Raw genomic sequence first — 25622 nt, forward strand, 5'->3', positions numbered from 1 at the left:
ATATATATATATATATATATATATATATAGAAAGTATCTAATCTAACGGATCAAAGGAACGAATGTATTAGGTTGTAGGGTATTGGGTTTCAGTCGACTTGAACATTCGAAAGGTAACGTGCGGTAGCGCGGACTACATCCTCACGGGTAATGGGGGTACAAAGAATGTAGGTAAATCTGAGTACAATGCAATATAACGTAAAATATACTAATAGGGTAATATATCAGGGTATACATCACTGTAATACTATAGAAGTTTATCATTGTAATATATCAGGGTATACATCACTGTAATACTATAGAAGTTTATCATTGTAATATATCACTGTAGTACCTTGCCAATGTAGTGCTTTATCCATGTGGCTTGTCGGTGCTACCAGATTAGAAGCATACTATGATGATTATGTAAGCATCGCATTATCATTAGTATCAGCATAATCATCAGCATCATTATCATTATCATCAACTTCTTCATCGGTTGAAAGATCAACTATGGCTTGGATGGCCCGTTCATGCTGTTCTTCAAAGTCTTGCCGAATGGTATCTAAGAAAGAACGAAGCTCTCGAGCATAATGATTGGCATTATGGTTGACCCACTCTTCTATTGTCATCTCCCCTTCATCTGCAGGCATACATGAGATGAAATGGGTCAATTCTCCATCGTCATCTTCATATAAATATGTATCGGAGTTGGTTAACTTGTGTAGATACTGTGCTCCACTATTGAAATGTTCAATCTCTTGTTTGAATTTATCTATGGTACCTGGTGTCCATCCCATAGTCTTACCACCTTTAGTCTTAGCCTCTTTAGTGTTGGTAACACCTGATGCAATGGTGTTAAGAGGCTTCAGTGGTAGTATATTGTTGTAGTTTGTATTCTTTGGTGGTGATCGTAGTGGCAGATTGAAAATAGATTTAACAAATTCAGCGGCATGTATTGGACTCTTTGGTAATTTGTTCAGGGCATCATGGTTCTTTAAAAAAGCAGATCCACCATTAACTATCACCAAGTCTTTCAGAGTATCGGATTTCGTCTCCGGTTCTTTGGAAACATGGCTGATTTTAAACGTGGTGGCTTCACTAATGTCTCGATGATACTGATTGGACTTGATGGTTTGTTTCCTCTCAGGTCTAGACTCTTTGTCGGAAGATCTCTTAAAGGTCTGGGTCTTCTTGATCTCAGTCACGAACTTGGAAGGGGCCTCTTTAGCAGGCTCTAGAGTAGCAGAATTCAATGTATAAGTTGACTGGATTGGGATCTGGGAATTGGAATTAGGATTTGGTTTCGTATGAGCTTGTGAATCTGGTTCTGGTACAGACTCAGGCGCAGACTCAGCTTCAGACTCAGCTTCAGACTCAGCTTCAGACTCAGCTTCAGACTCAGACTTAGACTCTGGCTCAGGCTCTGGCTCATGCTCAGAGACAGCATCAGACATAGCAAGATCAGGTGATCCCATAGAACTCTCTTGCAGTATTTCACTGATTTCAGATTCACTATCTTGACTAACATCGACGTTTTGCTGACTCTCATGAAGTGGTGACAAAGTTACGACAACCTCACGTTCCTTGTCAATGTTTGCCAGAGTCTCTTCTTCATCAATATGTGCTCGAGTCTCTTTTTCGTCAATATATGCTCGAGTCTCTTCCTTTTCAATACGTGGCTGATTCTCTTCATGAATAGGCTCAATAAACTCCGGGTCGGGCGACGGTACGGTTACGTTTGCAATAGATTCTTCTACCACTTGGCCCTTCAATTCTCTTTCAATTGAAACCCTCGACTCCTTGGAACTCGAACTCTTTGGTGGTTCGTTTACCACTGCTTTTACACCATCTAAAGTTTGTTTCAAGTCTTGTGCTGCTTCAAATGGTCTATCATGATCTTCATCATCACTTTCTTTAAAAATTTGCAGATGCCCGAGTTCAAGATTCTGTAAATCTTGTTGATACTTGCTGTAATCATCACTGTCATCTTCCTCCATTTCATACAGAAAGGCACTTACATCAGGCTCATGATCTGACAAATTTTCTATTGCTTCAGAAGCATTCACCCAATTAGAAACAGTCTCAACCTCAGCTTCAGCTTCTGGTTCTGGTTCTGGTACCTTTTCCAAGCTAATTCTTCTCCTTTTCTGCTTCAACGCTGAAGATCCCCTCTTCAGTGAGTTCTTACGCTTCAGAGGATTCTCCAGTTGTCCATCTTGAAATCCTACAACGTTTTTGGTTACTACTACTTCACGAACAAGTTCGCTTTCTTCAGCAGCAGGTTCACTTGCAATTATTTGAGTAGGTTTCTCTTTGCCATTATTATCATCTCCATTATCTCTAGACCCGTTCACAGATTCCACGACTGAGGTTTCAATTTCATCATCGGGGGTTGAAGCCGATAATTCAACGGAATTAGAAGTTAATCTGTCAACTTCATTATCTGTACCTTTATCGATAGCAGAATCATCATTCTGGGTCTGCACAATCTCAAATGTCGTCTTTCTCTCTATAGACTGCTCTCTTCTGCTATTACTAACTGGTACAGTCTTCTTCTTTGTAACCAGAGACAGTTTAACAGGCTCCTTGCTACTTCTAGACAGTGAAGATACTCTGGGCGAGCTTTGGTACTCATTCATGTCAATGCTTAAATCAGGTTCCCCTTTTTGTATTCCCTTAGGAGGTTGTTTGCTGGCACTAGACAGCGAAGGTAACTTGGACGAGGTCGCATTCTTGTCAGTACTTGAATCATTTCTAGACTTCTTTTTAGCAGGTTGCTGGTTGTCCAGGCTCTGGTTCTCAATGCTTGAATCTCTCTTTTTTTTGGACGAGGTCTTTTTAGCAGCTGGTTTGATAGCAGCAGACAGTGAAGTTCGTCTGGATTTACTTTGATTCTTGTTAATACTTAGACTGTCTCCAGATTGCCTAATAGGGCGTAAGCTCGACAGTAAGCAGGTCGATGTCTGATACTCATTCATATCAATGCTTAAGTCAACTCCCATAATCTTCTTTTTAGCATGCTTTTTGCTGGAACTAGATGGCCTGGATGAGCCCTGATATCCATTCATATCAATGCTTAAATCAGGTACCTTTTTTTTTGTCTTTTTAACAGCTTTAACCTGCTCTTCTTTGTCGTCTTTAACAGCATTTAATCGTGCAAAATATTGCCTTAAGGCACTTTTAGAATACTCACACTCGCGATCAAGGTCAATACATCTGGAGCATCTAGGGAATTCCTTGCTGCACGGATGTTTGCGGTAGCGAGTACTGCGTCTACTACATGCTCGACAAGACGTTTCAACAGTTAGGCCAACGGAATCCAGTGAAGAATGGGATTCTTCTTGATTTGCTATGCTCCTTGACAGCACGTTTCTTCTTGACAGAGACAGTACTCTGGACAGACTTTCTGTCCGCTTAGCCCTTGTATTACTGGTAGAATCTTTCTCGGTCCGGTCAACACTTGGCTCACGAGTTGTCAACTCTTTCGAACGCAGCCTAATCCCTCGAGACAGTGAAGGTAGTATCGACATGTTGGCATACTCAACCATGTCAATACTTAAGTCCTCTATAATTCTACCGCTTCTGCTTCTTCTCTTTGGGGTACTGGTTGTCCTTTCCTCAGACACAACCTCCGAAGGTGTCGTCGTATCGGCAGGTTCATGTTTCACGGCGACAGTAGGCTCTGTATGGGTATCTTCTTCTGGTGGGGTTGTTGAGCTTCGCTTTATAGGTGGAACGTTGGAGTCATTGTCTGAGTGTTCAGACATGTAGACGTCATCTGCTTCTTCTACTTTAACTCTAATAGTGCAATCATCCGATTCACTACGACTTGCATTATCTTGATGACTGGCATGGCCTCCTCTATTGTTGGAATCTTTATCATTCGGAGTTGGTTCTTCTTCTGTATCGAACTGAGCGTCAGGTTCTGCAGCTGAAGTATTGTCTTTTGATTTTGATTTCGATCGGTTGAATCGTCCTCCATGTTTCTGTCGTCTTGATTTTAATTGTGTATCCAAGTGCCCATCAAGAACATTAGCTTGTGTTGGGTCAACTTGTGTCGGAGCGTCTGCAGTAGGAATGTCAGCCTGTGTTGGAACATCAGCTTGTGCTGGAACATCAGCCTGTGTTGGAACATCAGCTTGTGCTGGAACTTCAGGTTGAGTTGGAACGTCAGGTTGAGTTGGTACGTCATCTGCTGGTGTTGACTCTTGTAGTTGACGACTAGCAGCAGGGTTATCAGCAGCATCTTCAAAGTCTTCGTTGGTGTCATGGTCCAAAGGATCTGTTGAATCGCCAGCTACAGTTGCATTGTTTCTAGCAGCGACTACATCACTGAAATGATTCCTTTCCACTGATATTGGCCTGTTGAAATACAGACCCTTTGAAGGTGATGAGGTAAAATGTACTTGCTCATCAGATTGGTCATCAGTTTCATTATCAAATATGTTTTGCTGATTTCGATAAGTACGCTTCACTGCCTTTGACTTCTTTTGAGACTGAGCCTTCACAGGACTTATAATGGCATCCTGTAAACCAACCTCTGTTGAACGTACTGGTGATTCTGGACGAGGCATTGGTTCCATGGGTCTAACATCTTCTTCCAATATGTCAACGTTAGAATAGTCTCCTAAATTGATATCAGTTAAATCAGTAACTGCTGTTGACATAGATGAGGCCTTAGAAAGTTTGACGGTTTTAGTTCTCTTTAACTGGGACTCCTCGGGAATAATAATTGCAGGTTGTTTAGTGGCTCGTGATTTTACAAGACGACTTCTTGATTTGGTCTCTTTTTTAGTCTTAGTTCTGGTGGTCTTAGATTTCGTAGTCCGTGCTTCCTTCTTTTTTGCAGCCTTCTCGTTGTCTGTGAAATTTGTATCATCAGGTTCGTTGGTGTCATCTTCCATAAATAAAGATAGTTCATTGGTCTCTTCCTCTGCGCTCAGCTCCGAAGTAGTTTGATCCAACTGTAGATTGGGAGTGTCTACCAGTTGTGATCGAAGAACTCGACGTGGTGGAATAAAACGACTCGACCGCCCAAGACCTTCATCAGAAGAGGCAGAAGGAATTGGCAGACTTGATTCAGGCAGTTCTTCTTCTTCTTCTTCTTCTTCTTCGACACCAGGCACATAATCGTCCTGTTCAGATGTGCTTTGTTCTGACCCTAAGCTTTCATTGCTAACGTTAATAGAAGGCTCTTGCTCCTGCTCCTCCACATTAACAGCGTCATCAACAATGACGTCGGCGTCAACCACTGCTTGCTTTTCTGAAAGATGGCCATCTTTGGAATTACTTAGGTCAGCTTCAACAACATCATCCAATGGATCTGAGTACAGAGGGAACTCAACTGAGATAATCTCCAGCGGCGAGGCCACAGAAGTTTCCGATATATTTTCAGGCTGTTCTTCTTCGGCTACTACTGGTACCGGTTCTACTGCTGGTGACGGTTCTGTGATCTGTGGTAGTTGTTGCCTCGACCCAGCTTCTGATAACCTCAGCTTTCTTCGTTCATTCCGTAACTTATTCGGACTAATATCTTTAAAGCTTGTTCCTAAGATGCTATCATCGAATGTCGAGTCGAAAGCCGAAGTTTTAGCCGATGGTTCTTCAACGTCGATTGGAATAGGAACTGAATCTGAAACCGTGGTCACTGTTGTTGCTGGTCTCCTTTTACCTTCTAATTCTTCATACAAATCTTCATCCGGTAGTTTACTCCAGTAATCTTGGTTAACGTAGACCAATGGTTGTTTCTGTATTCTTTGTTTTGTCTTCTTTCGTCTAGATAGTTTCGTTTCTTTCACAGTGATTTCATCATCGTCTATTCGGGGTGGGTTCAGGGTCTGGTTTAGTTGAACCATTGTAAAGGGTGTCGTTGATTGCTGTGGCTCGTAATCTGAACGATTGTGATCACTAAGATCAAGATCCAAATCATCTAATTGACCAAGAACATTTGTTGTGTCCAATGAATCAGGTTGATTTGTAACCCTAACCATTGACTTTGGCTGTGACTGCGGTTGTGACTGTGGCTGTGACTGTTTCGACTGTGATCCTGTCAACTTAGACTTTAGTCTGGGCAATGAAAGATCAAGACACTCTAAAAAGTAGCAATATCCAGGAGAATTCTGACGATGCTCAGCTAGTGGATCATCGTCACTATCCCAATCCTCTAGACTACATTTGCAATACACGCAAACAGTTCTATCGCTACCATGGATCTCCGGATCGTGAATGAATCCTGCTTTGGCCAACAGATCGCTATCGATGTAATATCGATCATCACCATCATGGGGATACTTGAAATAGAACAGTTTCCTGAACATTAGGGCTTCATTGGTCAATGGGTCACTGAGAACCAGAGGCATGGACTTGAACTCATGACGTTTATCATCAACATCCAAACCCCCAAAAACACTTTGGGACAACACAGCCATTGCAAGGGGACATCTTTCTCCATCTATCCGAGCAGAATGATCTATATGATTTCGTAGTAGATCTTCCATATTCCAAGTCTCATAAGCCAATTCGTGCTCTATGACTTCGTCATGGCCACACCGACAACACACTACTCGATTGTATCGTCCTCTGATTGGACTAAAGTAAAACAAGTGGACCAACGCGTCTATGTATCTTTTGTCATTGTGATCCTCCCAGTAGATTAGTGTACCTGGTGCGCTCTTTAGCTTGACACCATCGGTAAACGACCGCTCTCGGTTATGCCGATACCGAGTATAAGCAGGTGGCATTGAGGGAGCAGTCTAGACACAACTTATTGTAGTACCGTTACAGTTGGTGATAGTTGGTGATATTGCTGTTGTTTCTTGTGTACTGTTTTGACTGTGCGCACTACATTTTGATGATGCACCAAAGATTATATAAATTGAAGAAAGAATAGAATAAAGTGATAACAGTTAATAGTTATAGAATGGAATAGAACGGACAGAAAGGATACGCTTATTGGCCAACTAACAATTGGATGGTCTTCAAGGCTTCATATTTCAATTCACTATCACCATTATTGTTATCCAAATAAGTCATGATCAACAACTTGTATTGACCATGACTTGACTTAGAAACAAAGTCAACAGCATCCAGACCCAAGTTCTTAAACAAATATTGCAAATCATTTAATAACACAACTTTGGTTTCCGTCTTATCGGTGGTGGATAAAACTTTCAAAATCCGTAAAAGTAATTCATATTTATTGTCTTTGAACCGATGAGCATTGTCTAACCAAAATTCATTTGATTTATGAGTGGGACTTGAAAAACTGATTAAATTGGGGTTTTCCAATTCAGTCAAATATTCATCAAACGAGCTTAATTTGTTCTTAACGATTTCAGTCAATTCTTCGGATAAATATGCCAAATCATTGGATAATTCTTCATCACTACCATTGGAAGCAAATTTCCGTTCCTTAATAAGATTAATGGTGGTTAATCCATCATGAAACAAAATTATCTTAATCACTTTGAACTGTTCTCCATTATTGGTAGTAATAGCAACAAAATTTTTCAAAATAGCAACGGCTAAACGTACAATCTTTAATTTAATTGAATCTTTAGCAATGGTTAAAAGCGATCCAACAATATTGGCATAATAATGAACCAATTCTTTGTTAATCTTAGCATTAAATGATAAGACCCAAGTAGTTAACAAAACAGTATAAATTAATTGTAAACTGGAATTATTGGGTTGTTTTGATGCCAATTGGATTAAATGATTTATGGGACGGAAATTGGTTATCAAATTATGTTCATAATAAATTTGTTTGAATGGCTTATAAAGCATTAATTCTTGTAACAATTGAATGCCTAAAAACTGTAAATTTGTATCCTTCAAAGATCCAATGAATGATTCCGAACTTAAAGTATCAATGGTTTTGATCACCAATTCCTTATCAGGACAAGTACCACTCGATTTTGCAGATTTGGTGAGTAAAATAGTCAAGTTATATAAAGCCAAAAATTTGATTAAAACATCGGAACTACCCAATAAATCAACAAATGGAGCATATGGTAAAGAACTATCAACACTGGATAATTTCAAAAGAGCATCAATAAATTCTTGATTGGGCAATTCCAAAAGCAAATCATTTATCAATGTCAAGATATTCTTAATGATATCTTCCTTCCCAGAGGAATTACTTTGGATAAGTTTATTCAATACATTTAAAATTGTTTGTGCGTAATAATCAACTTGAGATAAGATGGTTTGATGTTTGTTTTCAACAGATTGCTTTTCCAAAGACCTAATGCATTTAGCTTCATCTTCAGTAATCAAACCTGCACGAGTGTTACCACTCCAACTGATCACACGTTCACGAATAAGGTTCTTTCCATCTTCAAAGAAACCACTTTCAACAATCACTGGTGACTATCAATTTCAATTGTTAGTATTAACTGTTCTAAGAAAAGCTTGCTTTCTCTTCTAATAGGTTCCACACATACATATGAGACACTCATGATCAACGTAACGTTTCAATTACTCTCCAAGCTCTTTGTTGCTTGGATTCATTATCGATATCTTTATCAGTCGTCCATTTTACCTCAGTGGAATTGCGGTACGCGCACGAAAACATCACGTGATAACTGATCTCAATTACAACAGATCAAGAACACGTTCTATAGTAGACATTAACCTATATTCATATGAATACATACATTCATTTTTGGATGTTTTGGCCCAACTATGTTCCTTGGATAGTAATACATCTTGCTTCCTCTCCTTAACATGGGGGACCAAAAAAAGCTTTGCTGCACAGAAAATGAGAAACAAGGGAAATCTTGTTCCTTATATACGTCTTTTTTTGGCTGCAAAAGATTATGCTACGTACCAAAAAAAATATTTGAAAGCACCTAAAAATTATAATCATAAAAATATAATTCTCCCTCTGTTCTTTTCTGTTTCCTCTTCTTCTTCTACTGATGCTAAAATGGCTACTACTGCTACCAGTAAGAATAACAGTGCTACAAACGCTCCAAGGGAACCATCTCGCTCTTCGACTACAAACTTTGCCTGGACCATTCTCTCTCCTAATACCATACTAATCACTAAGACCACTACTGATGTGAGTCGGTACGCTATCACCAATAAAATTACAGTTAAGAGAGATACGACGAGGACTCCAGTGATGCCCCCCCCTGCTACATCTATGACAGACAGACACCCCAATGGACGTGCTTCCAAAAGGTCGTTGTCTCCCACCGAGGCGGCTGGTGTCCTTTGCAGTCTCTCAAAGAAGCCAAAGAGTAGGGAGAAGTCAGAGAGCAGTACTCAGCAGAAGCCAAGGAACAGTAGTAAGGAGAAACCAAATCGCATGGGAAATGGCGAAGTCTCAACTAAGCCAAAATACCCAAAGTATTATTTCCCTCCTTTGCCCACAAGGTTTAAATAGAGGTCGAGCTCTGTGTATGCAATTCTTTTCTATTCTTTTCTATTCTTATGCTATTTATTCCTCTTTACTCCGTTTGTTGTTGAAACAAATTTTTATTAGTTCCCAGCGTATATTTGTGTTTGACAATCTCCTCTTGATCATAATAATCACCATTAGGAGTGGACCCCAATTTCCTATTAAGACTCTTGGCTTCATTATAATGACTCCACGACATGGTTGTGTCATGTCTAACAGCCTTATTTGGTGATGAAGAATTGAATAGCAGATGGTTATTTTCCACTAAGGAACTCAAATCAGTATGCATCCCATTGGTGAAGACGTCTCCATTTCTTTGTCCTCCCCCCATCAATGGTGACGAAGGCATATTGGCTATTTTGGAAACACCTTCATTACGATCATCAGAAAAATCTAAACCAGTATGATGTGCTGACAAATCAAGCTTTGTTGTATCTTGATTTTCAATCTCATCTAATGGGGTCCGATTATTATTTGATTCCCCTGGTGTTTGATCTCTGGGAGTCTTTTCAAATAGATTGCCGATCCACTCATTATTGGGACTTGAACCAGTTTCATTTAACGATTTTTGAATAATTTGATCTAAGGATTCTTCACTATTACTACCACCAACACTTGCTTTCCGATCTCCACCAGCCTCAAATAGATTGATTACTCTCGTATTCGATTTGGTGGCTATCATAGGTGGTGTCAAACCCGGATCTTGATTGGGCATATCGATGTCCGTTAAAGGACCTCCAAACGAATTTAATTGATTCATAAACTCATTCAAATCATTATAGTTGGGCGTGAGTCTTGCATCTGAAGCAGATGGGATATTGTTTGCTCGATTGTTCTTTGAATTACTCTGTATCACTTGATTAATGGCTGATGGAGTATGCAATGGGGTAGCAAATTTATGTGGAGAACTTGAAGAAACCTTGCCTTTGTTAGAGTTTGTGTGTTGCTTTCTTGAATTGCTTATTCGTTGTCTTTCAGCATACTCCTCCTTCTGCTTTACTTCCCGCTTATATCTTTGCTGTTGTAAATACTTTTTGACAACTGATAATGGTCTCATGAAACCCTTATTTCTTAGAAATAAGTAACAGGCGTTACATAACGGTCCAAACATTCCATCAAAATACTCCTTGGAAAACTCAGTAGCGTTATGTATTTGATGATAATTGGGATGATATCCTGTTTCAAAATATCTCCATGCAATAGAATCATTGGTGGCACAATTGTTGTTAACACAAATAAGTCCATGATTATGAGGTAATTTATTATTGGGCAAAGTGTGAGTCTTTTTGGAATCCAAATCATCAAGATCTGGTAATGATTGAAATGTTGTGTTATTTGTGTTACGATCATAATCATCACCTTCTTTTCCCTCTTCAACATAATCTGCATCATCTTCATCATCTTCATCAATGAAATTAGATCCATTAATTTCTTCCGATACTTCTGTTTGCGCATCTGCTATTACTGCTTCTGCTTCTTCCTCTTCTTCCTCAATTCTATGAGGTTTCACTCGAGAGTCATCAACAACTCTTTGATTTAACATGGATCTCGTTCTCATTGCTCTTTGAGGTTGTTCCATTGACTTTTGTCTTGAAGTGACAAATCCAGAGCTTTCCACAACCTTATCTCGAAGAAATGGAGCCAGTTTGAAACGGTCTTGAATATTCTTTGAATCGTATTTGGATTGGGTATTCATTTTATCAGCTGCAATGATATTAAATATGCTTTGATTATGGGGATTATAGAATATCGGCAAAGACTTTGTCCTTGTTGCTTTAACGGCACCAACATTTGTTGATGATGATGCAGACGATCGTGTTGGTTGTTGTTGTAGTGGTTGTGGTTGATTATTACTTTGAATTCGAGGACGTTTGGGTACAACATATTGTGACCGGTGATCATTCGTAGATCTTTTCACTGTAGTGGACTCATTTAAAAATATTGGTGATGCAGTAGTGGAGACCGGAGTAGTTGATGATGAATTTTTCATTGGAATGGAATTAACTTGTTGTTTCTGTTGCTGTTGTTGTGGTTGTAACTGCAGCTGTATTGATTGACTTGTGATTGTATGAAGTTTTAATCTGACTTCCAATGTATGCGATGAAGCACTTGACGAATTCCCAAACAAAGCTCTTGCTGAGTAATTCTGACATACTTTACCGGGGATTAAATAAGTATCAGCAGACTCCAATAACTTTGATAACTCACCATTGGCTACATAAGGTTCTTCTGGTTGTTCTGTAATATCCTTATAGTATACGGCATAATCTTCAGTTGACAATCGAAAATTCTCTGGAGATGATTGAACCAATTGTTGTATACAAGCTTTCAAATCGAAAGCACCTAACAGGACTATTTGTTCTTCCAGGTTATCTGAGTTCCACATGGGGATATCGACCACTTTGACTTGATGTTGACAAGCTGAACGCGACATAAACACCGTATTACTGTCGTTGAAGGAGTAGAGCACTTTCACTTGCATTCTTTTGCACAGTGGTTCTTCACTCATGATTAATAATGAATAATGACAACAACAACAATGATACTAAGAAGCTAGTGCAGTAGTCTGGTGGAGCAGCTACTACCAATTAAATGCACCGAAAAATAAGCGGATATCAACGGAGGATACTTCAAGTGGCAAAAACAGCAACCCACAAGGCCTGACGAGCGTGCTAATTCCGATGATGTTGAACTCTGACAAGGACCAAATTCAGTAGGAAGTAGAGGTTTACTTTTTTCTAGTGCCCTCTTCTGTTAGTCTGGTCAAACCCACTTTGTTTATTGCTTTTTTAACTGCCTTACTCAATTCACTTGTTAGGATCACCAGGACTCCTTCCCACCTTCGCTTGTCTCTTAAAAGCAGTGGATAGTTGTGGTTAGAAAGAAGTTGTTAGTGGTAATGCCATTGCAATTCCACCGCGACGCGACGCGGCCAAATTCGCGACCGGTAGTGTGTAAACCGAGAATACTGGAGTTATAATGACTACTACATAGTATATGCAGAGTTAATGGTGTTTATGTATAAGAATTTATATAGGTATAGTGTCTATAGTATGTACACTGTTGTAGTATGTACACTGTTATAGTAACAGTAGCAATGACTATATTAATCAAACCCAATTAACTTATTAATTTGGTCCATATTAGTCGTGGCTATCTCCCTAGCTTTTCTACTGCCTTCATTGGCTATTTGCTCTAAATAAGCCTTATCGGTCATGAGTTCATCAAATAAGTGTCTACGAGGTTTCAATTCTTCCACAATGACTTCGGTGACATAGTCTTTCAATTGTTTGTGATTAGTCATCCATTCCATGTCTTTAACTGTATCATCAATTGACTTTCGGGTGATTCCACTGACTATGTTAATGAGATTAGAGACTCCCGGTCTTCCGTCGGGATCATAGTATATACCACCTTGGATTGAATCTGTAGTTGCCTTCCTGATCTTTTTGGCAATTGCCTCGGGTTGTTCGTTAACATAGATACACGAATTCTGATCGGGATCTGACTTGGACATCTTCTTGTCGGGGTTTCTAAGGGAAAGAATCTTCTTGGTCGGAGTTAAGAGTGTCTTTGGTAAAGGAAACATATTAGTCTTATAGCTATGATTGAAAGTAGTGGCTATACCTCTTGTCAATTCCAAATGTTGACTTTGGTCATCTCCAACAGGTACATGAGTTGCCTTATATAGCAATACATCAGCTGCTTGTAATACTGGATAGCATAATAATCCGGCTTTAGCCTTCCCTACTTCTTCATCAAACAAACTACCACTATCATTTAGATGAGCTTTCAGTTTCCATTGGGTCATTCGGTTCAAACTTCCAATATTGGTCAAACATGTAAAGATCCATGAAAGTTGACTGTGTTCAGGTACTGACAGTTGATGATACAAAATACATTTTGTTGGATCTAAACCTGCCGATAGTAAACTGGCCAAAGTTTCATATCTAAACTTCTTGAGCTCCGTGGGTTCCTTGAATACAGTAATAGCATGTAAATCAGCAGTACCAAATATACAATTAGAAGGTATGTCTTGGCTAGAAGATTCTTGAGCTAAATCTTTCCAATTCCTCACTGCACCGAGATAATTCCCAAGATGGATTCTACCAGTTGGCTGAATCAACAGGTAAATAGTTGAATTCAGTGGGAATGCTCCTATTTGTGTGACTGTTTGCACAGTGGCATACTGCCGTATCAATTGCCGCATGTAGAGGTAAAGTACACTGTATTAAAGGTAGTGGTCAAATGAAGTTGATCCATTTTCAACCTCTCCAAGTCACGTGACAAATACTGGAAAAAACCACTGGATACCTGTATGTCACGTGAGAACAATCGTGAACTACAACCCATAAACTACATCCACTCTCTAGCAATCAATAACATTTTAAATATGACTAAAAATACACCTTTAAGGCCCTTGTGATTCCTTTTTGGAAGTTTCAAATCCCCCTTGAACATCATCGATTTCAACATTATCTTTACGTAAACGATCTTCCAACTTCAACCGTTGTAATTGTCGCCATCTATCCAACTTTGAATATTCATGAAGTTTGAAACCAAACAAACGGGGCACGTATGTTTGTTTGGAATGAACAGGTATAGCTTGTTGATAATTGAGTAGAAACATTGCTGGGAAAGATCTACCAAAATATGCTCCATCAACTACAGCATGCCGATTTGACTTTGGATTATAAAAGTCTTCACACTTAGCACAATAAAGTTTGACACTAGCAACTCTTGGTTGATCACTTAACCCCACGGGTAACAAGGGATGTAATTCACAATTAACTCTTGGACAAAAACCAAAATCTCCAGTTCTAAACTTATCAAACATCTTGGTTAACCCTCTCAGAGTTAAGATATATCTGGCATGGATTAGACCATATAACACCCGAGCATCGTGTTCGGTATTCTTACGGTTCTCATCAGAACGATCATCATTATCCATATCTATGGCATCAGTGATAAGGTCAACCAATAAACTTAGATGGGATACTTCCTGAGCCAAACCAGTCAAATTGAACCGGTCACGAATGTAGTCATCATCGATATCACAGAAATATTCATTCCCCTTGATACCAAGAAACAAGTCTATCCAGTATTCGGTGATATCCGTGCTTGTATCTGTAACGTATTGGTCAGCTGGAATAGAAGTCATCATACAGTGTTGTGTATTGTGGCACTGTGAGTAGTCTGCCTTGTTGTAGTCTGTCTTGCTTAGTCTTCTATCTGTACAGCACAGTCTTATTGGGTCGGTCTAATGCGATAATATAGTACACTGCTATTATGATATGATGGTGATATACATCCGATGAAGATGGTGACAATACTTGTATGGAAACACACCGGTGCTTTACGCTATCAAGTTTATCATAGTAAAAATTTTCGGCACAAATTCAAAGGCCTAGATACAGTTCGCTCAACAGACGGAGTGTCTGAGTGAGTGACAGAGTGACTGATTGTCTGATTGTCTGATAGACTGTGTATTTGTTTGCTTGAGTGAGTGAGTCAGTGATTGAGTGACTGCGTGTTTGAGTGACTGAGTAACTGATTGATTGAGTGACTGAGTAACTGATTGACTGATTGACTTAGTGACTGACTGACTGTGTGCTAGTATCTGCTTGTGATCTGAGATACGACTTACCATCTCCGCATAGTATTTGCTGCTTCTCGTCCCTCCTCATACGATGCGCTTCATTCAACTCCCAAATGCGCTTCACAAGTCCCTGATAGATCTGATTTCCCTCAACTCGTCCAATCAAAAGTTGGCCACAGGTGGTAAAGATGGCACTGTTTACATTTGGAACGCACTCCAACTAACAGACCTCCTTACATCTACTACAACAGGCCCAGACGGAGATAAGATCACCAATGCTAGTGTTGACGATGTTAAGGGTCCTGATCCTATATCAACTATAGCAGTACACAAATGTCCAGTGACCCTGGTTCGATGGTCACCTACCAATGAAAGCACCTTAATTACTGGTGATGAAAACAATCAATTATACATCCATATAGATCAGTTGAGTCTGAGAATATACCCTTATCCTCAATGTAAGTCAGAGATTGACTTTGATTCTGACTCCGATTTGGTTGAAGTTGACTCGGTCATAGATATCTCTTGGTCTCACGATGGTAGACTTGTTGCCTGGAGCACAAGTTATGGAGAGATCCATTTATATGATATCAAGAAACATACCCATCAGACTTTAACATCCTTAATCAACGGAGGTAAACATCCGTTTGTCATCCAACGAAGTTTAGCCTTTGATCCAACTAATAATTATCTTATGTCGATTGGTGATGATACTTTGATCTACCTATTCCAATATGCCTTTGTCAATGATTTCTATCAATTTAGACTCATTTCCAAGATCTCCAAAATTATCAACAAACAGGCTTTTAACTCCAAATATAAAAGAATATCTTGGTCTCCAGACGGTGAATTTGCAAGTATTCCTTCTGCCAATAGGAACTCGACTTCCCTAATTTCTCTTGTTTCCAGGTCTCTTCAATGGCAACATAAAGTGAGTCTAGTGGGTCATGATTATAGCTGTGAAGTCATAAGCTTTAATCCTAAAATTTATCAGAACACTTCTGACCCAGAACGAATTTATTCCATATTGGCTTCTGCTGGGTCTGATAAAGTATTGGCTATCTGGAACACTACAAAGGATACCCCATTACTTGTTATGAATGACATATCATCAGCACCTGTAGTTGATATGTGCTGGAATAGTGAAGGGAACTGTCTTTATCTTGCATCTCAGGATGGCCATTTATCAATATGTCGATTTGAAGACTCTGATTTAGGAATTGAAATTAGTAAGGAAAAGCTTGACCATTTGATGAAGTTTGAAAAGGAATATTTGAAACCATTGAATCATAAATATGAAGTGCAAACTTCTAAAAAGAATGCTCCTCCAATTGAATATTTAAATCAAAAAGATGCAGTCGATATTACTATTGCAAGTACAATTGAAAAGAATGAAAAGAATGGGAAGATCTCTAATTCAAGTGTGGAAGAGTCAAATAAACTTTCGAACAGCAATCACAATTCTTCAGATCTTAAATCCGGAGAATCAACTAGTTTAATTCCAGAAATCCCACCTGCTCCAGAAATGGATGCCCCAGAGATGGCCGGTGATGCTTTACTCAATGCAATGGAATCTCGACTGTCTAAAGGGGGTAATACAGCTACCCAAATGGACTCTTTACCCTCATCATCTTCTTTTAGTACGAAGAATGGAGCCACTTCCACACCTCCAGTTATTAACAAACCTACGTTAAATAAAGTGGTGATGAAAAATGGCAAGAAACGTATTCAACCTACACTTATTACTAAAACAAAAACTCAAACTGATGTTATTGCTAATGCAGCCAATGGGAACAGCCAATTTCTGGCTCATATGACTACAAAGACACCAATGGAATTTGATAAGCCATCGTATTCCGTTACTGAAAGCTTACACCGAGAATTCAAACGAAGTCAAACTAATAACGACAGTAGTACTGGGACCAATGGACCCTCAAGCAAAAAGTTGAAGAGAGATCTTGAACCAGTTAAGTTTATTGGATCGGTGATAACGAATCCTAACGTTACATTTTCTAAAGTAAGACTATCGGTACCTAAAATACGGATGAGTTTCACCATCTCATCCAAAATGGAAGAGGTATTTGTATTTGATGTGAAGAATGGTTCTGGAAATGAGACTAGACCGTCAAGAGTCACCTATTATAAGAAAGACAAAATGCTTTGGTGTGATTTTATTCCTCGTTTCATTCAATTGGCAACAGAAGGATCTCAAGTATGGTCAGTCTGTACATCTGATGGACAAATAATAGTATATTCCAAGCTATCCGGAAAGAGATTGCTACCACCATTAGTACTTGGAGCTCCCTTATCCTTTTTGGAAAGTTTTGATAAATATTTAATGGCTGTTACATGCGTGGGTGATCTTTTTGTATGGGATCTTGAGACAAAGACTGTTCATATTAATACTCAATTGACTCCTCTACTCAATCTTGCGTCCAAAAATCAGAATGATGCCATTTCGAGATCAGAAAACATCACCATGTGTTCAGTTACCAGAAGTGGTATACCCATAGCTACTCTTGCCAATGGGTCTGGGTATTTATTCAACTCAGCATTGGAATCATGGCAGACCATAACCGAATCATGGTGGGCGTTTGGGTCTCATTATTGGGATAGTAATGATGACAACACCAAGAAGCCAATTGGTACTAGTGAAGAGCCTTCTATTATTGATCTCTTGGAGCACAAGACAAATGAAGAAATCATCAAGAGAAACCGTGCTGGTAGAGGCAAGTATTTCAATAAGATCTCAAAGAACATGATCATGAAGGAAGGGTTTGAAAGCTTGGAAAACACCATATCGCTAAGTCATTTGGAAAATAGGATTCTTTGTTGTCAGATATTGGGAGAAACCAAAGACTTCAAGAGGTTCTTTGTGACTTATGTTCAAAGATTATGTGAGTTGGGACATAAGGCTAAGTTATTTGATATTTGTGATCAACTATTAAAGGAAAAGGATGAACTGAGCCAATTGATATGTGGATTAGATCGAATTCTATTGCTTAAGGAAGTGATATTATCTTGTGCCTCATATCGTGACTCACAACGTGTGTTGGTACACTTTGCTAAGAAGATAGGAGTACTTGTCAATGACGTTGATGGAATACAATTGTAAATGACTTGGTTTACCTGATGGTATATATATGATGGTTATAAATAATGGTTATAAATAATGGTTATGATGATTATATACATGATGGTTATATGGTCACAACTTAAAGACATTGGCAGAATTCCACCCTTTCTTGGCCAATAGACCTTCAACAGGACCTTGCTCTCCAGTATTCAACACCTTGGAGCCACACACATACTCCATGTACCCTTGAGGACCACATACTATTGCAAAAGAGGAAGCATCCTTAAGAAGCTTCGAAGTAACCTGAGCATATTGAAGAGCATTTTCGTATCTTGGGCCTCTAGTTAGGTTTGACTGCTGATCCTGATCTTGAACTTTACCTTGATCTTGTTCCAATAATTGAAGTCTATATTTCAATTGTTCAGTCTCAGTCAACTTATTCATCTCTTGTTTCTGCTTATCGGTGATAAAATGAGGTTTCCCGGGCTTCTCGATGTCACTTTGCTTTAACTTGGATGAAGGTTCCGAGTCATAATGATAGTTTAATTTGACTCGGTCAAGTTTTTCCAAGAAGAACAAATACCTTTCAAAAGGCTTCAATTCTCCAGGTTTCTGAGCGGAATAATGAACAGTAATAAATCCTCTGTATGGATTTCTAGAGAAGACCAATTGCAATAATGGAGCTATTCCTGTACCAGCACCATAGAAGGTGATGTTATCATATTTGGGAACCCTGTTCAATTGTCTGGCTCTTTCAGCCATATGTTCCGATTCAATATGGGAAGGTAAATCTTTAAAAGTGGGTCTTTGATGATACTTCTTCCCGGGATGATAGGGGAACTTGTATTCTTCATAAGGGCCTCTTAATTCTATTTCTTCACCAATGTTTTTGCTGGTAATGTATCTTGATACTTCCCCATCATTGTACCTTTTAACATACAACGTCATGACTCCATTCATGTCATAGTCGACGTTCTCGTTATGGATGACTCTCAACATGGGTTTCCGTTCACCTCTTCTAGTGTATTCTGATTTCATAAAGTAAAAGGGTAAGGGAGTATAACTCCGCACCACAGAGATGTCCGGGTGTTTCACTTCAACAGACCAAATTCTATCACCATTCCAAATGGTTTTGGATTCATAATTCAGGATATAACTATATTGCCAATGGGTATATTTAGGTTGGATTTCAATGAGGAAATGATCATCATCGATTTGTTCCTTATGGGTAATGATGAACTTGTGGAACTTGTTAGGACTTAAGAGTTCTCGAGCATCTTCGCCTCCTTCATCTGGGGGATAGAACCACACTTTGATAGTATACCCACCCCAAACCAACACAAGAACCCCCAACATCTTGGGAAGGTATCTTGACCATCTGGTTGTGGTTTTGGTAGGCTTTATTTTAGTGGTGTATTCGTCTTTGTTAGGAAGACCGGGGTATTCGTACGTCAACCGGTCATGCTTCAATTTGGGAACGTATGGCTTGGTATTCTTCTTAAGAAGATGAGAAACAGATGTTTGGGAAGTCCATGGAGCTGGTGCTGCTTTGGACGATGACGAAGTTGATGAAGTGTCTGAAGCAGGTGCTGGTGTATTGTTATTATTGGTTTGTTTCCTTGGTTGTAAGTGTTTGTTGGAGTTGACGTCTGATTTGAACCTGGTGATGAGCCAATGAGGCGGTCTGGACTTAGATCGACGGACGAATGGAAGCATGATGCTAATGAGTTGTGTGGTGTTGGTGATGGTGAGTATCAAGATACTATTTGATTTAGTGGACAGAGATGAGCGCGACACCGCTTACCTAATTGGGCATCTTACGTCTGAAAGTGGAATTACAGTTCTATACTGTTATCTATAGTAGGTTTGTACTTAATATGGTTGAGAATGATAATAGAAGAGTCGTGTAACCAATGGTAAGTTTAAGTCCGTGTTGAATAGCTTATTACTTAAGTTGAGTCCGTATTGAATGCCATACTACATAAGCGCATTTTAAACCCACAGTACTTCAGTCCACATAAGCTGGTTGTACTCAAGTCCGCTGCACTTAGGTCCGTAACTAATGACATAGAACTTGAGTCTACTCTAAGTCCATTCTATCACTCCACTCTATAATAGAGCACATTATGACTTATTGTAGCTAAAATTGTTTGATCACAGGTTAACGTCCACTTTACAGAGGCATTGTGTTACCAACTACTAATTGTTACCACATTACTATTGCTGTGCTATTGCTGTGCTATTCCTGTACCGTTACAGTACAGTAGCGGTAGCAGTACAGCACGGTAATACAGTGGGCACCTCTCCTTTCATCATTACTCTTATCTCTATCCACTACTTTATTCGTGCTCTTACTAAATCAAGTGAAAATTATCAACGACACTATACAAAGTATACTAACATTGTACCTAATAACCACTGTTACACTACTAAACTACTTCTGTTCTTGATGAATCTCATAGCATCAATTGCTGCTCATAAAGACAAGTGCTGGAGCGTGGCCAGTCATCAATCATTACCATTGCTTGCAACATCTTCCACGGACAAGACGTCAAAGATCTACAAGCTCCTGGCCAAACAACACTTCCCCCAAGTAGCCGTTCTAGAAGATGCCCATAAGAGATCTATACGGTCTGTTGCCTTCCAACCTCCAGTCAACGGTTTGCAAACAGGAGAACCCGTCGATCTACCAGTAGTGGCCAATGGGTCCTTTGATCTGAACATCTCCGTGTGGGGAATCGATGAACCTGAAGAATTGGATGAGTTGGAGTCAGATAAGTTGGATGACTCGGATGACTCAAATGTACAAGCAGTCAAAGATATCCTTTGTTCCAGTAATAATGAATGGATGCTTATGGCATTAATAGAGGGCCATGAGAATGAAGTCAAAGCCGTTGCTTGGAATCATACAGGTCAGTATTTGGCCAGTTGCTCTAGAGATAAAACGGTTTGGATATGGGAAACCGATCCTCAGACATTAGATGAGTTTGAATGTGTGGCAGTGTTTAATGACCATGATCAAGACGTCAAACACGTTTCTTGGTGCGATAACCGTAACATGTTAGCTCTGAGTAGTTATGATGATACTATCAGAGTTTATGTTAAGGAAGATGGTGAAGATGATTGGGATTGTGCGACCATATTAAATGGTCATACTGGTACTGTTTGGTGCTCTCAATTTGAGCCATCACAGAGGAGTGACACTGACAAAATAAGATTGGTATCTTGCTCAGATGATTTGAGTGTTAGAATATGGAGCTCGTCAGCAGCAGGCTCATCTTCATCTGCTCCTGCTACTGCTGCTACTGCTGAACGTTTACCTTCGTCCATCAAACATACTCATGATGATCAAATATGGGAATTGGAAACCATCTTGCCAGCAGTGCACCAGTACTCCATTTACTCTGTTGCCTGGTCCCCCTATTCAGGCAGAATCGTAAGCAGTGGAGCGGATGGCAAAATAGTCGTCTACAAGCAAGACAGTAGCGATGACCGTCAATGGACCATTGAACAAGTGAAGGAGAATGGCCATGGGATAAATGAAATCAACTGTGTCACGTGGTCTATATTAGACGATGGAACAACAGAAGTCATAGTATCTGCTGGTGATGATGGAATGGTAAATATATGGAACAGTAGTTAACAGAGACAAAGTTATAATAGTATTCCAAGCATTACAATAGCTGCTACCACTAATAATATAATCAAACAACAAGCCATTCTACCTCCTGCTCTTCTTTGGTATCGTTCTGCTCTTCGAAGCTCATGACTCGCACCTCTAGCATCTTCATTGTAGTTGTATAAATTGGCTTCTATGGAATCAACAGTCACTTGTTGTTCTTCCACTATAGATTGAAGATTCTGAAAGATCTCGTTGATAGTCGACGTGTCTTGTTGGATTCTGTGGATCTCTCGTTCTCTCTGTTGAATCTCAAGCGTTTGTTGTTCCAACTCTTCACTATTAATAGGCTCATAGTTGATCTGAACAGAGTCGTCCGTGGTCCTCTGTTCTTGCTGATGTTGATATTGTTGGTATTGTTGATGTTGTTCCTCGTCCATGGCTAAAAGACTAAAGGCCTCTATCTTGTTCTTAAGTTCTCGGAACCGAGTAATACTATTCTTAACCAATTTGATCACTATAGCCTCCTTCTGTTGAAGATACTTGATGGTAGTGACATCTTCATGATTGGCCCGTGCATCTTCTATTTGCTCACTAAGACTCTTGACCCAGTCGTTGATCTCTCTATATTGTTGTGTGACCTTCTCCACCATCCCCGCTCCCTTGGTGTTGTCGTGGTTCTTTATTGCCTCTCGAAGAACACCCAACTCCTGAGTGTTGATCCGAGCAAGCGCATCTTCTACTCGTTTGGCGATGGTGCTGAACTCAGGGTACTCCGTGAACCCATCCTGAGCGTCCTCGATGTCTGGTTGATCGTTACTATTAGCAAATGACATTGGTGAAATGGTAAAGAAGGGTTGTGGATTATAGTTCGGTTATTCGCGGGAAATAATTCTAACAGCATCAACACACTATTATACACTACTGGCTACACCCCATTAACAAATCTATTACATTCAAAATCTATTTAATTCCCTATCTATCTTACTCTTGTTCAGATAAAAACTTTTCACAATCTAATGCTGCCATACATCCAGAACCAGCAGAAGTAATTGCTTGTCTATATTTCTTATCTTGAACATCACCAGCAGCGAAAACACCAGGAATTGAAGTTTCGGCTGTACCAGGCTTAGTAAGAATATAACCAGATTCATCAGTATCAAGTTGTCCGGCAAAAATCTTAGTGGCTGGAGTATGACCAATGGCATAGAATAATCCATTAACAGCTAAATCAGATTCAACCTTAGTCTTATTGTTAACAATCTTCAATGATTGTAAAGTCTTACCATCACCTTCAGCAGATAAGGCTTCAGTATTCCAAAGAATTTCCAACTTTTCATTGTTTTGAACTCTCTTTTGCATAATGGTCGAAGCTCTTAATTGATCTCTTCTAACAAGTAAATAAACCTTGGAACCATACTTGGTTAAAAATAAAGCTTCTTCACAAGCAGAATCTCCACCTCCAATAACTGCCAATGGTCTGTTTCTGAAAATTGGAACCGCTCCATCACAAACGGCACAAGCAGATATACCTTGTTGCCAATAAGTATCTTCACCAGGTAAATGCATTCTTTTGGCAGAGGCTCCAGTGGCAATTACAATAGAATCAGTGGTAATGGGTTCACCATCTTCATTCCATTCGGTCCATAATTTAAATGGTCTTTGTGAAAGATCAACCTTACTAATAGTTTCAGTAATAATTTCAGTGCCAAAACGAACAGATTGTTCCTTCATCTTATCCATTAATTCAGATCCAGTGATTCCTAATGGGAACCCAGGAAAGTTCTCAATCTCAGTGGTGGTGGTTAATTGTCCTCCGGCAGCAATACCATTGGCCAACAACCCTTCATATAATGTGGGCTTGATTTCAGCTCTTGCCAAATAAATGGCTGCAGTATGAGCAGCTGGGCCGGATCCAATAATGGTCACTTTGTTGTGCACCATTTTTCTTATTCCAAATTGAAGTAATGAGTTCACGGTTGAAATCTATGTTCAGATAATATCACTGAACAGAAAGCTCTTAGTCAAGTAAGGATTAACCCTAATAGTATTTTTAAAAGTATTGAAGAGGAATGAATGAATGTGATTTCTTTGTCTATTTATATGGTTTTTTTTTCCTCTTCAGCTTAGAAATTGTGCGACTGGTAGCGCGGTAACTGAAGGGTCTGGGCCAGGCCAGGCCATCATTTGATTTATGATCCTTCTGATTACTTTAACTAGTGTAATACATGCTAGCTAGATATACCTAGTTGTACCTGGTCGTACTTACCTGCTGCTATTTGCTCCATTTAACCACTGTATTCAAATTTATACCGACATATTGGTGTGCCTACGTACACAGTTCTACCGTTGTATACCCCTATGTATTAAAGCTGTATAGTCGTATTTCGGACATCGTTCATCGTAGGCCTCGATCTAATCTACAAGTCGTGCGAAACACAATATCGGTGCCCTCGGTCAACCTTTTGTCCCGGGTGTGGCATTAGTGATCACAGACCATACCCATCCAAGTTAAGGTATGGCTTATTCCACACCGACCATCATAATGTGTTAAACTATTGATAGAACGAATATTAATAACGCCATTGTCTCGTTGTATTAGATTAAAGCGTGTTCCGTTTGTTCCAGCGCATGACAGCACTGGTGACTAGTTAGTAGAAGTTGGCTGTGAACAGATGGCTGTGAACAGATGGCTTGATAGTGGACTGAAAAATGCTAGCTGTCCTAGCATGACAATCGAAACCATTACCAAGTTTCTGTTCTTAACCGCTGATAAACTTCATCACGACATCTAATTGTTGAAACCGGGGATTCAATAATACATTGCTCATGAACCATTGCAATCCCTTTCTACGTTTCTCGATCCATTGACTGCTCCGCTTTAGTCTGTCCAAACTAAAGTCATCCTTCCCAGGTAACTCTGGTACCTCTGTCGATGAATATTTGAATTTCTGTAGAAGATCCTGTCGAAGCTTCTCAAACTCACTATACCGCCTATAAATTTGAATTCCCGTATAAGGAGAGTCATCTAATGTAATCAGAATTGGCCATGACATGTATGACAAACCTTTCTCTCCCTTAACATCCCTGTAATCTCCAACTACGACATTGGTTATATGCGAAAGCTGATTATCACTTTGAAGCTGAATGGGGATCGGTGCTATCTGTTGCAAATGCGATACGTTTTTCACTCGTGTCATAATACAGTGATTGATTGTACTTAATCAGTTTATAAGGTGTAGTCTTCATTGACTGATGACCTTCTTGTGTGCGATAAAGAAGGAGATCATCTAAGCAAGCCCTAAATGGTTGCACGTGACACCACCGTACAAATTATATTACCAAACAGGCATCACCGAATTATGATACTATATACTAATAGCTATTCAGTACATACCTCCTCCATTACCATGAACAAGCATACGAGTTGGCAACGAATGATACATCGCTGGCAGGCCAGAAGAGACATTCCTTTCCGTAAACGTTTCTTTGTGGGCTACGATTTGAATGGGAACACTTATTGGGAATTCACTCCGGATGGTAACATGGATAGACTAAGAAGAAAGATGGAACCAGTGGAGAAGGAGATCTTTGAAGCGGATTACTTCGAGAAGATCCCTCCTCAATGGCTCCAATGGCTCAGAAGAACCAGATATGAGCCTCCAACTTTAGAAGAATTGGTCGAAGACAAGAACCGTCAGGAAAGAATAAAGATATTGGCTCTGCAAGCTGATCTTAAATGGACTCAAAAGAAGCAAGAACTAGAACACATTCACCAAACAAAGCTACAAAGGGAATTGGATAAACTAAAGTTGGAAGAAGAACAGAAGCAGTCTAAGAGCAACACCACCACCAAGGATAATGATCCATGGAAGGCAGCAGAAAAGAAAGATAACCCTATTGAAGAAGCCACTATATTGAGCTCAAAGCGATAGCAAAC

The 25622-nt window shown here is 39.6% G+C and overlaps 11 protein-coding genes across 11 annotated transcripts; 3 read left to right on the forward strand and 8 right to left on the reverse strand.

Annotated features, from left to right (window-relative positions):
- Positions 1-401: 401 nt before the first annotated feature.
- KQ657_000545 (uncharacterized protein) lies at positions 402-6410 on the reverse strand (the record flags this gene model as incomplete). The annotated part of the gene is made up of 1 exon (XM_043191383.1): positions 402-6410. The coding sequence occupies one exon, from the start codon at positions 6408-6410 to the stop codon at positions 402-404; it is 6009 nt and encodes a 2002-aa protein (XP_043049026.1).
- A 520-nt stretch (positions 6411-6930) lies between these two features.
- Positions 6931-8645, reverse strand: VMA13 (H(+)-transporting V1 sector ATPase subunit H; the record flags this gene model as incomplete). Its single annotated transcript, XM_043191384.1, has 2 exons — positions 6931-8352; positions 8640-8645. 2 exons carry the CDS (start codon positions 8643-8645, stop codon positions 6931-6933), a joined length of 1428 nt encoding a protein of 475 aa, XP_043049027.1.
- A 792-nt stretch (positions 8646-9437) lies between these two features.
- Positions 9438-11897, reverse strand: KQ657_000547 (uncharacterized protein; the record flags this gene model as incomplete). Its single annotated transcript, XM_043191385.1, has 1 exon — positions 9438-11897. The coding sequence occupies one exon, from the start codon at positions 11895-11897 to the stop codon at positions 9438-9440; it is 2460 nt and encodes an 819-aa protein (XP_043049028.1).
- A 597-nt stretch (positions 11898-12494) lies between these two features.
- On the reverse strand, positions 12495-13598 carry MSW1 (tryptophan--tRNA ligase; the record flags this gene model as incomplete). Its single annotated transcript, XM_043191386.1, has 1 exon — positions 12495-13598. One exon carries the CDS (start codon positions 13596-13598, stop codon positions 12495-12497), a length of 1104 nt encoding a protein of 367 aa, XP_043049029.1.
- Positions 13599-13799: 201 nt separating this feature from the next.
- On the reverse strand, positions 13800-14549 carry CKB2 (casein kinase 2 regulatory subunit; the record flags this gene model as incomplete). Its single annotated transcript, XM_043191387.1, has 1 exon — positions 13800-14549. The coding sequence occupies one exon, from the start codon at positions 14547-14549 to the stop codon at positions 13800-13802; it is 750 nt and encodes a 249-aa protein (XP_043049030.1).
- Positions 14550-15078: 529 nt separating this feature from the next.
- Positions 15079-18102, forward strand: HIR2 (uncharacterized protein; the record flags this gene model as incomplete). Its single annotated transcript, XM_043191388.1, has 1 exon — positions 15079-18102. The coding sequence occupies one exon, from the start codon at positions 15079-15081 to the stop codon at positions 18100-18102; it is 3024 nt and encodes a 1007-aa protein (XP_043049031.1).
- A 93-nt stretch (positions 18103-18195) lies between these two features.
- CYC2 (oxidoreductase) lies at positions 18196-19779 on the reverse strand (the record flags this gene model as incomplete). The annotated part of the gene is made up of 1 exon (XM_043191389.1): positions 18196-19779. One exon carries the CDS (start codon positions 19777-19779, stop codon positions 18196-18198), a length of 1584 nt encoding a protein of 527 aa, XP_043049032.1.
- Positions 19780-20512: 733 nt separating this feature from the next.
- On the forward strand, positions 20513-21706 carry CIA1 (iron-sulfur cluster assembly protein; the record flags this gene model as incomplete). The annotated part of the gene is made up of 1 exon (XM_043191390.1): positions 20513-21706. One exon carries the CDS (start codon positions 20513-20515, stop codon positions 21704-21706), a length of 1194 nt encoding a protein of 397 aa, XP_043049033.1.
- An 11-nt stretch (positions 21707-21717) lies between these two features.
- PEP12 (SNAP receptor) lies at positions 21718-22518 on the reverse strand (the record flags this gene model as incomplete). Its single annotated transcript, XM_043191391.1, has 1 exon — positions 21718-22518. The coding sequence occupies one exon, from the start codon at positions 22516-22518 to the stop codon at positions 21718-21720; it is 801 nt and encodes a 266-aa protein (XP_043049034.1).
- A 148-nt stretch (positions 22519-22666) lies between these two features.
- On the reverse strand, positions 22667-23626 carry TRR1 (thioredoxin-disulfide reductase; the record flags this gene model as incomplete). Its single annotated transcript, XM_043191392.1, has 1 exon — positions 22667-23626. The coding sequence occupies one exon, from the start codon at positions 23624-23626 to the stop codon at positions 22667-22669; it is 960 nt and encodes a 319-aa protein (XP_043049035.1).
- Positions 23627-25119: 1493 nt separating this feature from the next.
- KQ657_000555 (uncharacterized protein) lies at positions 25120-25617 on the forward strand (the record flags this gene model as incomplete). Its single annotated transcript, XM_043191393.1, has 1 exon — positions 25120-25617. One exon carries the CDS (start codon positions 25120-25122, stop codon positions 25615-25617), a length of 498 nt encoding a protein of 165 aa, XP_043049036.1.
- Between the last annotated feature and the right edge of the window lie 5 nt (positions 25618-25622).

The sequence above is a fragment of the Scheffersomyces spartinae genome, assembly GCF_019049425.1.
Source record: "Scheffersomyces spartinae strain ARV_011 chromosome Unknown scaffold_11, whole genome shotgun sequence".
Lineage (NCBI taxonomy): Eukaryota > Fungi > Ascomycota > Pichiomycetes > Serinales > Debaryomycetaceae > Lizanozyma > Lizanozyma spartinae.